Source organism: Vulpes lagopus, chromosome 8 (assembly GCF_018345385.1).
Source record: "Vulpes lagopus strain Blue_001 chromosome 8, ASM1834538v1, whole genome shotgun sequence".
NCBI classification, from domain to species: domain Eukaryota; kingdom Metazoa; phylum Chordata; class Mammalia; order Carnivora; family Canidae; genus Vulpes; species Vulpes lagopus.
Window position 1 is genome coordinate 39,565,015 of NC_054831.1, and position 14,135 is coordinate 39,579,149.

General features: G+C 40.9%; 1 protein-coding gene and 1 pseudogene across 2 annotated transcripts in view; both read right to left on the reverse strand.

Moving 5' to 3' along the window:
• Positions 1-202: 202 nt before the first annotated feature.
• Positions 203-701, reverse strand: LOC121498203 (annotated as a pseudogene).
• A 2,658-nt stretch (positions 702-3,359) lies between these two features.
• Positions 3,360-14,135, reverse strand: part of FLT3 (fms related receptor tyrosine kinase 3) — a 120,940-nt gene continuing 110,164 nt past the window's right edge. For both annotated transcript variants that reach the window (XM_041768307.1, XM_041768306.1), the window contains 4 exons: positions 12,898-13,009; positions 12,487-12,586; positions 11,912-12,017; positions 3,360-3,900 (listed from right to left, as the gene is read on the reverse strand). In XM_041768307.1, the coding sequence (XP_041624241.1) occupies positions 3,778-3,900; positions 11,912-12,017; positions 12,487-12,586; positions 12,898-13,009 (441 nt within the window). In that variant the 3' untranslated portion in view covers positions 3,360-3,777. The remainder of the gene's footprint in view (positions 3,901-11,911; positions 12,018-12,486; positions 12,587-12,897; positions 13,010-14,135) is intronic.

Here is a 14,135-nt window from a genome sequence, read left to right on the forward strand (position 1 = left end):
CACTTATGTAAAAAACAAAGACTACTGTGTGTGGGGTGTTTATGTAAATTCATGTAACATAAGTACTTAAGAATATTTATTTATTTATTTATTTATTTATTTATTTATTAGCATTTTAGTTATTTTTAGTTAAAGAGAAATAGACATTTCCAAGGGTGACAAAGTGAACTAAAGGTCAGATGGAAGGAAGCAGGGTGTGTGGGCTGCTCAAGGCTCTTGCTCCAAAATCTGGACGCTAGGAAGAAGGTCCTCCTAAGAATTCAAGGGTGACTGGACAACAGAGGGATGACTTTGGGCACTGGATCAGTCTAAGTAGGCTCTAAGGTGATTTCCACCTGCCAGTTGGTTGACATGATTAATATTATCACTCTTAGGGGCTATTGCATTAAGGAATGATGCAGGAAGCCAAGAGAGTGGCTTATTCAGTTGGATCCTGAATCACAATCAGGAAATAGTTTTTATCTGGTGCAATCATAATTTCATTTTTCTTGGAGCGAATTTGAAGGAAGGTGAGGTCATTCTGTGGGTCAGTTTCACGTACGGTGCTCCGGGCCTTCAAGATGAAGTTGTGCATGAGGTTGGCATACTGTGGGATTGACCATGGTGCTCTTGATGGGAATGCCTTCTGTGTTCACCACCGTGATGACCTGTACTCTCTTCTGGCTCTGAAGTCACTTCAATGTCTCCTCCACCTCTGCCATTTCCAACCGATCCAGTAGCTCCATGATGCCAGCACTCAGTCCAGGCCTGGGACCTTTCCCAGAATATTTATTTTTTAGAGATTTTATTTATTTATTCATGAGAGACACAGGAGAGAGGCAGAGACGCAGGCAGAGGGAGAAGCAGGCTCCCTGTTGGGAGCCCGATGTAGGACTTGATACCAGAACCCCAGGATCATGCCCTGAGTTGAAGGCAGATGCTCAACCACTGAGCCATCCAGGTGTCCCACTTAAGTATATTTAAACAAGAAGATAGGAGAAATATACCTGAAACTTTAACAACATTTCCTCTGAAGAAGCAATTTGGGATTTGGGTTGGGTACATAAAGGGGAAATTTCACTTATTACTATAAGTGAAAATTTAAAACTCTTTGAATCTTTTAACACCAAGCATATTTTATACTTTAGCTTGAGTAGGTAAAATGATAATTGAATATATGTATTTTGTGTGTCCTGACTGTATACACAAATAGGAATTAGACTTACAACTTGGAATAAATTGTTATCTATTTACAAATTTCTAAAAATCCAAGTGAAAAGACATAATCCTTAAAATCAGAGAACCAGCCTCAGCTGAGTTCACAATCAGAGGGAGATGTGGCTGCAGAAAAATGGTTGGAGAGACGCAACATTGTTGGCTACACAGATGGAAGAAGGGGACCACCAGCCAAGGAATTCTAGCAGCCTCTAGAAGTTGGAACAGGCGAGGAAACAGATTCTCCGCTGGAGCCTCCAGAAAGGAATGCCACCCTGAATTTTAGCCCAGAAGGACATTTGCTGAACTGCTCGCCTATAGAACTGTGAGATAATACATTTCTGTTGCTTAAAAAAAAAATCCAAGTGAAAATAAAGAATGTTTATATTACGAGCCAGCTGGGTGGTATGGACAAGGAGGCTGCAGATTTCAATGGAGGAAGCCAGCACTAGTGGCTGGTGGAGCTAAGAAAGACCTGAAGTGTAAGATAGAGCTCTGGCCACGAAGCAAGGGCTTACTTAAATAGAAAGAAGCATCCCCAGGAAGGTGGAGGGTGAAGAAAAGAACCACTGGAGGTGGGGATGCCCAAGACGTACCCACTGAACACCAGTAGATGGTTTTGGCAACAGAGACAGATGGCGTTATGTAGTCTGATGCTGAGAAATGCAGGGGAGCCCAGTCATGGTGGGCATGGATGCTGGCAAGAGAATTTGACTTTAGCTGATAGACACCGAGAGTCACCGGATGTGCTCCAGCCAGAAGTGGTATGTCCACAGCAATACTTTAGGAAGACAAATCTATCTGTGGCCAGAGAAAACGTTGGATGGCCCAGAGATTGGGAGAAGAGGTTAGGTAAAGAATGGATTTGTATAATCTAAATGAGGTTATGGTGTCCTGGTCTCAAGTAAAAGATAAAAACCAGAAAGGGAAGTGCAAATGACAAATTAGGTGACATTTATGGACCAGGCACTGATCTAAGCAATCTATATGTTTATGTAATATAGATAGACCTTCCTCAATTTGCGATGGGGTTATGTCCCAGTGAGCCCATAGTAGGTTGAAAATATAGGTTGAAATATGTTTAATATACCAACTCATCGAACATCACGGCTTAACCTAGCCCACCTCAAATGTGTTCAAAATACAGACATCAGCCTCCAGTTGGGGCAAAATCATCCAACACAAAGCCTATTTTATAATAAAGTGTTGAATATCTCATGTAATGTATTGAATACTGTACTGAAAGTGAAAAATGGGATAGTTAAATGGGTAAGCCATGGTGGTCAGTGTTTTGGTTTTTCACCCTGTGATCCCATGGCTAACTGGGAGCTGCCACTGCCCAGCATCACCAGAGGCAATCGTACTGCATATTGCTAGCCCAGAAAAGATCTAAATTCAAAATTCAAAGAATGGTTTCTATAGAATGTGTGTCCTTTTTGCACCATCATGAAGTAGAAAAATCTTAAGTTGAACCACCGTATGTTGGGGACCATCTGTTTCTGTGTATATTTATAACATATATATATATATATATATATATATATATATATATATTATATGTGGTCCATTTAATTCTTTTTTTTGTTTTGTTTTTTTTTTTTTGTGGTCCATTTAATTCTTACAACAACCCTGTAAGATAGATGGCACCCATTATTATTCCATCTTCCAGAAGAGGAAACTGAGGCCCAAACTAAATCAGTTACTTGCCCAACGTTACACGACTAAACAGTGTTAGAAAGAGAATTCAAATCTGGGCAGACTGGCTTCAGGGCTCTTAACCACGGACCTGGAAGGGAGTGCAAGCAAAGGCAGACCTTCTCCAAACTCTTCTCCAAGAAATGTAAAGATGAGGATAAGTCCAACTTTATAAGCCTGTGGGAGGGAGGGAGCAAAGCTTCAAAGGACGAGGGAGGCTGAATCCAGAGAGTGCTGCAGAGTAGCAAGCAGCCATCAGCTGTTCTGCTCTGGTCTGGAGGCAGGAGACACAGATCCTTTTAAGAATCCGACGAAAGGATGGACCTCAGTAGGAAAAAAATACACGTGCACAAACAAATCATTGCACATAATTTCATTAGGTTCCTGCCCTCCCGTTAAGTCTTGCCCTAAATATATCATGTAAACAATCCAGTGACAAACATTTCTATAGAAGAGATTTTTATTTCCGTTCATAAAATAGATCACTAAATAGCTGAAAAAGTTACATATTATTTTAAAACATAGATTTAAAAAATCATATCAGCTTCTCCTTAGCAAAATGCTTTTGTTTTATATATTTACAAGAATATACTATACCTCAGGTACACAATTTTCACTCAAGCCAGCCTAAGAAGGCCTTTGGATGTAGGTAGATGCTCCAGTAAAGTTAATTATCAGCTCTTCCTGCCTTGTGCAAAGGATGATTTGTTTTTACAAAAGTTCCTTTGAAAACAAGAGTAAATACAGAGAGCTTCTAGAGAAAAGTCCAGCAAAGCAGCAGTTGAGAATATACTTTCTTTTGGTGATGAAATTAATCCTGTTTGGTAATCTATAGCCTGTTTAAAGTGGGAGTGGAAGGGAGGAAGTCCTTCAGACTACATTGTTTCTCTAGGACTCTTCAACATGAGCCTGTGGAGCGAGTAGCCCTGAATCCACCTCTCTGCTGTAAGGTCGCCTGTTTTGGTAGACGGAAGGACGGTCTGAAACATGGCCATCCATGTTCTGATACATCTGAATGCGGGGAAAAGAACACTGATTACAACATACATGTCAAGGGGCTACATTGCAAATTACTTAGTATGCATAAGTCTTAGAAGATCATCTTAGAAGATACTAATTGACAAAGCAAATTTGGCCCATTTATTAATGGAGAAATCAAGTCATAGTCAAACATCTTATTCAATCATTGTTTCTACTCTTGGATATAAAGTCTCAATCTAGAACTCCTAAAGCTGAATAGTAAAACCATACAAGAGAAAGGCCATAAAAGAGGTCTGTTTAGGGGCACCGGGGTGGCTCAGTGGTTGAGCATCTGCCTTTGGCTCAGGTCGTGATCCTGTGGTCCCAGGATCAAGTCCTGCATTGGGCTCTCCACAGGGAGCCTGCTTCTCCCTCTGCCTATGCCTCTGCCTTTCTCTGTCTCTCATGAATAAATAAATAAATAAATAAATAAATAAATAAATAACATGTTTTTCCAAAATGAAAACAACACTACTTTTAGTCTGATTAAGTCAACACACATTCATATAGATATCTTAAGTAATATAGGAAGATATATAGAAGTAAAGCTAAAATCATCAGAGGTAGCCACCATTATAGCTTGCTGTGTACACACAATTTCGGGTCAGTAGGTTCAGAGTGTAGACTGTGTTTTAGAACCTTATTTTGATTTACTAATACGTTGTTTGCATTTTGCATATTTTCACTACTTACTATATATGAGTACATTTACCTTTTTAAAAAAACTTATTTGAGAAAGAGCACACGCAAGCAGAGGGAGGGGCAGAGGGGAAGGGATAAACACACTCCCCGCTGAGCAGGGAGCCAACATGGGGCTCTATCCCAGAACCCTGAGATCATGACCTGAGCCCAAGGCAGACACTTAACCAACTGAGTCATTCAGGTGCCCCTCATCTTTTATTTATTTATTTATTTATTTATTTATTTATTTATTTATTTTGTATTATTTTTTATTTTTTTATTTACTCATTTTTTTCAATAGTAGCCTAGCATTCCATAGTACTGATGTACCACAACTGACCTTTTGATGAATTGGTTACATAACATGCACTGGAAAGTGCACACTGGCCCTGTCTGTCTCTGGGATGAATGGGGGAAGTGGAATTGCTGGGTCAAAGGGCCTCCACATCTGAATGGTGATGTGCATCACCAGGCTGTCCTGCAGAAAGCTTTACTTATTTCTGCTCCTCTCAGCTGTGTCTGGGAACAACACTCTTTTCTCCAGAGCCTTGCAGTAAGGATGTTGACTGTCGCTCACGGCTCTAGCCCTTTGTCCAGAGAAGGTTTTACTTCCTTGCTCGTTTCATGATAAGTAAAGTCAAACATCTTTTTCTATATTGAATGAACATTTGCACTTCATTGTGAATAGTCAGTCTGCTTCTCTCCTTTGCCCTGTTATTTTGGGCTATCCAGGTATTTCTTGTTATTTATGAGAACTCTTCATGATGTAGGGATCATGCATTCTGCATTTTTTTTTTCCTGAGGATCATGAATTCTTTTTTTTTTTAAGATTTTAAAAATTTATTTATTCTTGAGAAACACAGAGAGGCAGAGACATAGGCAGAGGGAGAAGCAGGCTCCCCGCAGGGAGCCCGATGCGGGACTCCATCCCAGGATCCTGGGGTCACGACCTGAGCCGAAGGCAAACACTCAACCACTGAGTCATCCAGGTGCCCCTCAGAGATCATGAATTCTTTTTTTTTTTTTTTTGAGATCATGAATTCTTATGAGTTTGACAGACTCCTTTCCTCTCCCCACTCCTCATTACTGTGTATTTCTTTGTGTTAGTTTGTTTTGACAGTCAGTTATGGTGTTAACTGAATGGACTACCCCCTCCTCTTAATTTTTCTTTCTTTCTGGAAAACAGACACAAATATCCTTTTGAACCTGGTCTTCACAATAACCATCTGTCTCTACCCTTAAGGATGAACAGTAACAATATATCGTTTTGGTAAAGTGGGCCAAGCAGCTGACTATGACCTATTGAACCAAGTGTATATCTCTAGCACTGAATTTCTAATCATCTGAGGAAGCCTGTAACACTTCAAATCCAACAGCTCCACACTTGAGTCCATTCTCTCTGATCTCCAAACCTTCTCTCCTCCCTGTATTTACAGTTTCACTTAGTGCAGTCCTCCAGTCTCACCATCTAGAACTTTCAGAACCATTTCCTTATGCTCGCTGTACTCCCACAGCCAATCGGTGACTGGGTGCCATTCTGGTACGTCACTGCTTTTAATGTCTCCCTGTCCATTTCTTTAAGTGATTCTTATTTATATAAGTAATTAATTAGTTTTACTGACATAGGTGACACACAATGTTGCACCAGGTTCAGGCGTACAGCATAGTGATGCTACAACTCTGTGCAACTCTGTGCCATGCTCCCCACAAGTGGAGCTCCCACCTGTCACCATACGGTGCTATTACAGTACCACCGATTATATTCCCTTGTTGTGCCTTTCATCCCTGTGACTTTTTCATTCCATAACTGGAAGCCTATACCTCCCAACCCTTTCTCCCCTTCAAGCGACCTTTTAAATGAATTTTTAAATTGCACAAGTAATACTCAAGTACATTTTCCTTACAAAAGTTTTGAAACCCTAGTTTTTCAAGTGTATCAATATAAAGAGGTGCTTATGATTTTCTTACACTTTTTAAAATGGTCTCTCTATCTGTATCTTTTTATTCAGTCATTTGTGCTTCCTCTTTTTTCTTAATTGTTCTCTTCATTTTTATGCATTAGTGGTATATTTGTATGCTGCATTAATATACAATAGTAATATACAGTGTAAAGTAGATCCAGACTATTGTATTCAAATCCTAAGTCTGACACTTACTGTGTTACTTTAGGCAAACCATTGAACCTCTCTGTATGTCAATTTACTAATCTCCAAAAGAGGTAATAATAGAACTTACTTTGTGAGATTGATGTGAGAATTAAATGAGTTATTATGGGTAGTACATCAGTAGTGTGCACAACAAACGTTCAAAAAATGTTACCCATTAAATCACTACTATTATTAGTTCAAAAAACAACTTTTGTTTTTCCTGATCATCACTATTACTTTGTTTTGGGGGCTACTCTCGGGTTAATTAATTCTGCCTATATCTCTATTACTTCTTTTTCTTTTTATTTTTTTTCTTATCTGAGAGAGAGAGAGAGCAAGAGCGCATGCACAAACCCAAGCATGGGAGGTTAGGGGAGGGGAAAGAATTTTGGGCAGACTCCACACTCAGCACAGATTCCAAGACCCCAAGACCAGGACCTGAGCTGAAACCAAGAGTCCAATGCTCAACTGACTGAGCCACCCAAGTGCTCCTCTATTAGTTTTCTTCTGCTTTGTTCATTCTCTTCCTTTTCTTCATTCTTCATTTTTTTCTTAGTTTCTTGAGGTGAAAGTTTAAGTCATTCATTCTTATTCTTTCTTGTCTTCTAATAAGTGAATTTAGAGTTATAAATTTGGCTGGCTCCTACAGGTTTTAATAAGCAGGGTCTATGTTTATGTCTTTTTCCTTCCTCTTCCTCCTTCCTGAACCAAAGACTCCTGTAAGAAGCCTCAGTGTTAATTTCTGATGTAGGATGCTGGGGCTTTTGGGGTGTTACTGGTGATTTCTCATTGCCCCGCACTAAGGTTAGTAAATGTGACTTATGTGATAACAGTCTCATTTATTATGAAATTCTCTTTCTTAAGTGGACTTACTAATCTTGCCATTTTGTACTTTTTTTTCTATTTCCATGAATGCTTTTTGTTTCTCTCTTCCCCGTTTTGTTGGGTTGATGAGGTTTCTCTACAGTCCTTGTTTCTTCTACACTGAACCTGAGATTATAGATTATATTTCTGTTTTCACAGCAGTTATGCTCACATTTTTAACACCTATTTTATTCTTATGTGTAATGGTTAACTGTTATGTCACACGGTTAAGTGTGACTGCTCCCACTGTGGAACTTCTGCAGGATCCCACCAGACTTCTCCCCACCCTTTAGGAAAGCACTTGTCCTTATTCTTTCAAAGAGTCCTCTGTTGTGGGTCTTCCCTCTTCAGTTCTAACTGCTTTCATTGTCTCAGGGGTTTTCCACAGTTTCTGGTCCACAAAGATCTCCTTCTGGCTTTCAAAGGCAGTTATAGCCTCACTTCTTTAAAAAAGTATAATAAAAATATGTATGTGTTTGTATATAGGTATTAGGTATTTATATATATTTATATTTATATTATATCTATTTTATATTTGTATTTATTTATAATATATAGATGTATGACTTGTTTATAATATATTTATTATAAGTATATATTTCCTATAATTTGTGGGCACTGATAGGAGAGGAGAGGTGATGTGACTTCAGGCCCCTTCCTTCTGCACACCTCCCCCTGCCCCCGCCACCATCTGGTTCACCCCCTCATCTTTGTTCACTTCTGTTGCCATAGTCACTTCTTAACTGATGTCCTTACTTCCATGGTTTGGTTTTTGCTTTCTCAAATTCACTTTTATACTTCTTTTCCTCTCCTTTCTTTCCTTCAATCCTTCCTATCTTCCTTCCCTCCTTCCAGAAATACTTGCTTAACACTTTCTATAGGCTAAGAATTATGCCAGCCACTGAGTATGTAACAGTGAACAAAAAACAGATGTGACCTCTGACATACCCTCTCGCTGAAAGGCACTCACTCATTCATTATAATAAAGAGTGAGTGTCTCCTGCCTGTGGGACTGCATCAGGTGATGTGAAGATGAGCAGTGAACCTCCTTGCCCTCATGAACCAAGTCTAGTGATGGGAAAGACAGACCCATAAAACAAAAGTATCGCACAACGTCATTTGAGTCTCACAGTTATAGAGTGTTACAAAGACTCAGAAATCAGACTAGGTCTTTGGAGAGGAGAGAATACTTGATCTGGCTCTTTTTTTTTTTTTAGATTTTATTTATTTATTTGAGATAGAGAGAGAGGAAAGAGAGAGAGAGAGAGAGGGAGGGAGCATGAGCAGCAGGGAGGGGCAGAAGGAGAGGGAGAAGCAGGCTCTCTACTGAGCAGGGAGCCTGACATGGGGCTTGATCCCAGAACCCTGGGATCATGACCTGAGCCAAAGTCAGATGCTTAACCAACTGAGCCACCCAGGTGCCTCCCCCATCCCGTTTTTAACTGAGATATAATGGATATATAACTATATGAGTTTCAGGTGTATGATGTGATTCATGTATGTTGTTCATATTGCAAAATGATTGCCACAGTAAGCCTAGTTAATATCTGTCACCATTTGGAGGGATCTGGGTCACCAAGACAAATATTGAAGTATTTTTGTCCATTCTAAAAAATCCTCATTGATTCACCACTGTTTGAACTATGCCTTAGCATGTTATTCAGTGGTCTCCTTGCTCTAACTCCATACCACTGGAGTTGAGTTATATCTAGGAGCATTAACCTATGTTTTCTCTCCTTCTCACTTGTTCCTGGAGAGCCATTTTCCTTCCCTAGTCCATGATGAAGCAAAAACAAAAACTCTTCAAAAAGTATTCACATGCATACCAGGAAAGATTACCCCAGGCATGCTGGCAGAGCTGCTTCCCACCCAAGAGACTAGATATGACTGTGCTTAGGAGGTGTGAAGGGAAAGCATGCATGGAGTGGCAACAGAGGAGGACCAAGGGCTTGCTCGTAGTGGGCAGAGTTGTCTGGCATGGTTGCATAGATTCCACCTTGCTCAGAGGTACCCAGCCAAACAGGCAAGTGGGGACTGAAATCCAATCTCTGCTCTGTTCCCCAGGCCACTAGCTGGGAGCCTACTGCCCCAGCCAGCAGTAAGGGGGTCCTCTCTTGGTGTATCCATCGCACTGAGAGGATATGCTGTTATCTAACTTACCTGAAAAAGATACAGTTTGCTATCAGTGGCTCTGATAACTGGTAGGAAAAAGAACCTTCCATGACAGAGGGTCAGGGAGCAGAGAGGAAAAAAATGGGGGTGTGGGGGAAAGATGGGGGGGTGTTCCTGAGCTCAGGTACCCTCAGCTGAATCATCACCCATGGAGAGCTCGCCATTCAACAACTCCTGATACCCAGAAGGCCCCCTGAACAGAGGGATGGGGATCTGGACATTCTGTGGATGTGAGAACAGGAAAGGAAACTTGTACTCCAAGACAAGGTAGTCCTGGACAAAGCCAAGGGGCTTTTGAGCAGTAACAGATCGTGCATCCTGGTCCACTACCTTTCCAGTCTTGTTTTTCTCCATATTCCTGCACCCGCCCTGTTATTTTAGCCACAACATTTATCTTCCATTCGACTTTCTCAACTTTGAACCTTTATCTATATTGCTCATCTAGCCTGGAACACCGACTAACCCTCTACTTCCCAAGAGTCAACATACTACTCAATCTTCACAGCTTAGTGCAAATAACACCCCTGTGAATCCTCCCCAGTTGCCCAGTGAATAAAAATTACGTGGTCCTTTCTCTTTACCTCAACAGTTCATTTCTTGTTTCTCTTTCTAACTCTTTTTTCAGTTAATCTTATAGGGTCATTTTTTTTAAAAGATTTATTTATTCATGAGAGAGAGGCAGATACATAGGCAGAGAGAGAAGCAGGCTCCTTTCAGGGAACCTAATGTGGGACTCGATCCCTGGACCTGGGATCTTGCCCTGAGCCAAAGGCAGATGTTCAACCACTGAGACACTCAGGTGTCCCTATCTTATAGGGTCATTAACTATGTCCAGGTTATCTGCTCAATAGCCTTGAGGCTTTCCATCTCCCTTGACCTTTTTGGCCTAATTCCCTGAGAATAATTTAGTTTCTGAATGTGATTTTTAAACATCCTACCAGGAGGAAAGGACATATACCATGCATCCAGGTCTCTGGAGAGACTATGGAATTGAAAATGGACTCTTAATAAGTTAGAAAAAGAGAACAATCCATTTAAACAATGAGGTTCCTATGTAACTAACATTTATTGATTAACTACCAAGTGCCTGCTAAGTGCTAAGTCTTTTCACATACACCCTACTCCTTACAACTTTGTAAAGTAAGATTTTTTGTTTTTTAAGATTTTATTTATTTACATGACAGAGAGAGAAAGTGCACAAGCGGGAGAGGTAGGCAGAGGGAGAGGGAGAAGCAGGCTCCCCACTGAGTGGAGAGTTTTTCTCCATATCCCAGAACCCCATGATCACGACCTGAGCCAAAGGCAGATGCTTAATTGACTAAGCCACCCAGGTGCCCCAAGACTGTTAATTGTTAATCCTACGTTTCAGATAAGGAAACTGAGATCCAAAAAAGATTAAGTGACTTAATAGAGGCCTATAAGATGTAAATGATGGAGCCAAGATGTGAACCTGGGTATTGAGGGTTCAAGGTCTCATCCTTTGTCCACTTCCTCTAGGGGATGGCTCCATTCACTACACCAGGTTGTTTACTGAGGGATTAAGAAATTAAATTTTTTAAGTGTCCGGTGCTTCGGACTAGATAACTAGTCAGCAAAGTGAGTCCAAGTTCCCAGAGCTCAAGGACCACCTACCTTGGCAAACCATTTTACAGGTGTAATATGTAAGAGCCAGAGAGGTAAAATGATTTGCTATAATTCATATAGCGATGAGGAGATAGAATGGTAGAGCTGGGGATTAGACTCTCACAACTCCAAGTCAATGTTCTTTCTACTCTGCTGTACTATATGACTGGGTTGTGTGATTATTCATAATAAAGCTTTTTGTTCAATTAGGAAAGGTCAGTGGGGGTCAGGGATTAAGTTTTATTTAGTTGTCTAGTCCGAAGCACTGGACACTTAAAAACATTTAATTTCTTAATCAATCAACTGAAATCTTTGGGAAAAGCTTTCTTCCCCCCCTCCCCCAAGAACACCTACCAAGAAATATGTCTCACTCCATACAACTTTCAAAGGGCAACCAAGACAAATTGTGATGAGAGAGATAATGTGGCACCTTGCTTCTTAGGACATCAGTGTGTGTTGTGAGTCACTGCTTTCCTTTCTAATGATGCTTTACAAAGTATTATGCAGCTACATACCGCTTCTTCTGCATCTGCCAGCTGACATCCTAAAAAGGAAGTTAGGTTGGGGAAGGACGGCCGTTTCCTTGAGTCAAAAGCCCAGCAGGATTGCATTATAAAGTATCTGTAAAAGCAAGAGAAGGAGCGGTAAGATGAGGATATCTGAATGAAAATAAAGTTGATCATTTCCCACCATTTCTTCTTGTGGAGCTACTCATGGTCTGTGACATGCTTCTTCTGGGGCAAGTACTCCACAAGATTTTCAACTCACACCAGAAAAGGCAAATTAGGTGATGGACAGAAATGCATTTTTAAAAGTACAATGTGGACCAGAAATCAGGAGATGGAGTCTTATTGCCTTCAGGGATCCTTCCAGGGAAAGAATTGAAGCTCCTAATTCACGATATCTGCAGTTTTGTTCAGAAATCCCCAAAAGATAAAGGAAGTTTCCTTTCCTTTCCCTTTTTATTTTTTTAAAGAGGAATCATATGAATTTTTGCATCAAGGAGTTTTACGTTTTTGGGTGTCATGCATTCAGAACTAGAGAGACTGTAAACTGATTTCAGCCACTGTACAGTCTGATTTGAACTTACATTTCTTCTGTAGCATAAAATGGCTGATCCATCTTAAATCCACTTTGAATGAGTTTATAGAAGTTAGCATCAACTGGAATACCAGGGTAAGGATTGACACCTGAGGAAAACATTAGGGAGGATAAAATCATTTCATTGGCTTATTAATTCATTCAATTATCTAGCATGACCTGAGAGCTCCCATGGGCCAGGCACTGCTTGGGGTGAGGCTGTAAGTGGGAAAGTCACAGCTCCTGCTCTGAAGCAGGTAGGCCTCTGGGGAAGACACCACAAATAAAACAAGAAGGGGCACAGAAGTCAGATTAGTTAGCTCTTGTGAGCATTAGAAGGGCCATATCACACCCTCTTTGATTTAGGAATGGGGAGGGGGTGCAGAGGGGTCAAGGGATGGCAGCAAAGTACAAAACATACCAAGAGAGAATATTTCCCAGAGTAATATTCCATATGACCAGACGTCACTCTTTATGGTGTAGATCCCTTCAAATAAGCTTTCAGGGGCCATCCACTTTACAGGCAGACGGGCCTGTGTAGAGTCCAAAAGGAGACCAAAGGTGATCAGTGGGGAACTGACTGAATGATGAAGAGTATTTCTTTTCTCTTATTAGCTAGGTAATATAATTTATTTTCTTCCAAAAGGCACTCTTAATGCTTAATGTAGAAAATTATATCTCTCAAGTGGAAGTTTTCCAATTCCAAATCAAAATTCTAACATAATAGCCTTATAAAAAGATAAAACAAAAACCCAACTGGATCTCTCTCTCACTCTCTCTCTATCTCTCTTTAGAGCACATGCAATCCAGGAAATGGACAGAGGGAGAGGGAGAATCGTAATTAAGCTCCACATTCAACTTGGAGCACCATCAAGGGCTACTTCTCACAACCCCAAGATAATGACCTGAGCTGAAATCAAGAGTCAGATGCCCAATCAACTGAGCCGCCCAGGTGCCTCACAGCTGGCTATCTCTTTAAAACTCATCTTGGGGGCAGCCCCGATGGTTCAGCAGTTTAGCGCCACCTTCAGCCCAGGGCGTGATCCTGGAAATCTGGGATAGAGTCCCATGTCGAATAAATAAATAAAATCTTAAAAAAACAAAAAACAAAAAACTCATCTTGAACAGGGCAGCCTGGGTGGCTCAGCGGTTTAGTGCCACCTTCAGCCCAGGGCGTGATCCTGGAGACACAAGATCGAGTCCCGTGTGGGGCTCCCTGCATGGAGCCTGCTGCTCCCTCTGCCTGTGTCCCTGCCTCTCTCTCTCTCTGTGTGTCTCTCATAAATAAACAATAAAATCTTTAAAAATAGGGATCCCTGGGTGGCGCAGCGGTTTGGCGCCTGCCTTTGGCCCAGGGCGCGATCCTGGAGACCTAGGATCGAATCCCACGTCAGGCTCCCGGTGCATGGAGCCTGCTTCTCCCTCTGCCTGTGTCTCTGCCTCTGTGTGTGTGTGTGTGTGTGTGTGTGTGTGTGTGTGACTATCAAAAATAAATTAAAATAAAATAAAATAAAATCTTTAAAAATAAATAAAACTCATCTTGAACAAAGCCTTGTGCTTGGATTGGGTGAATTTAACAATAGATAATTCCCATTAAGGACTAACTAGTCAGTCGCCCAGAGGTAAGTAAATACTAGTGAATTAATGGAATATTTTGTT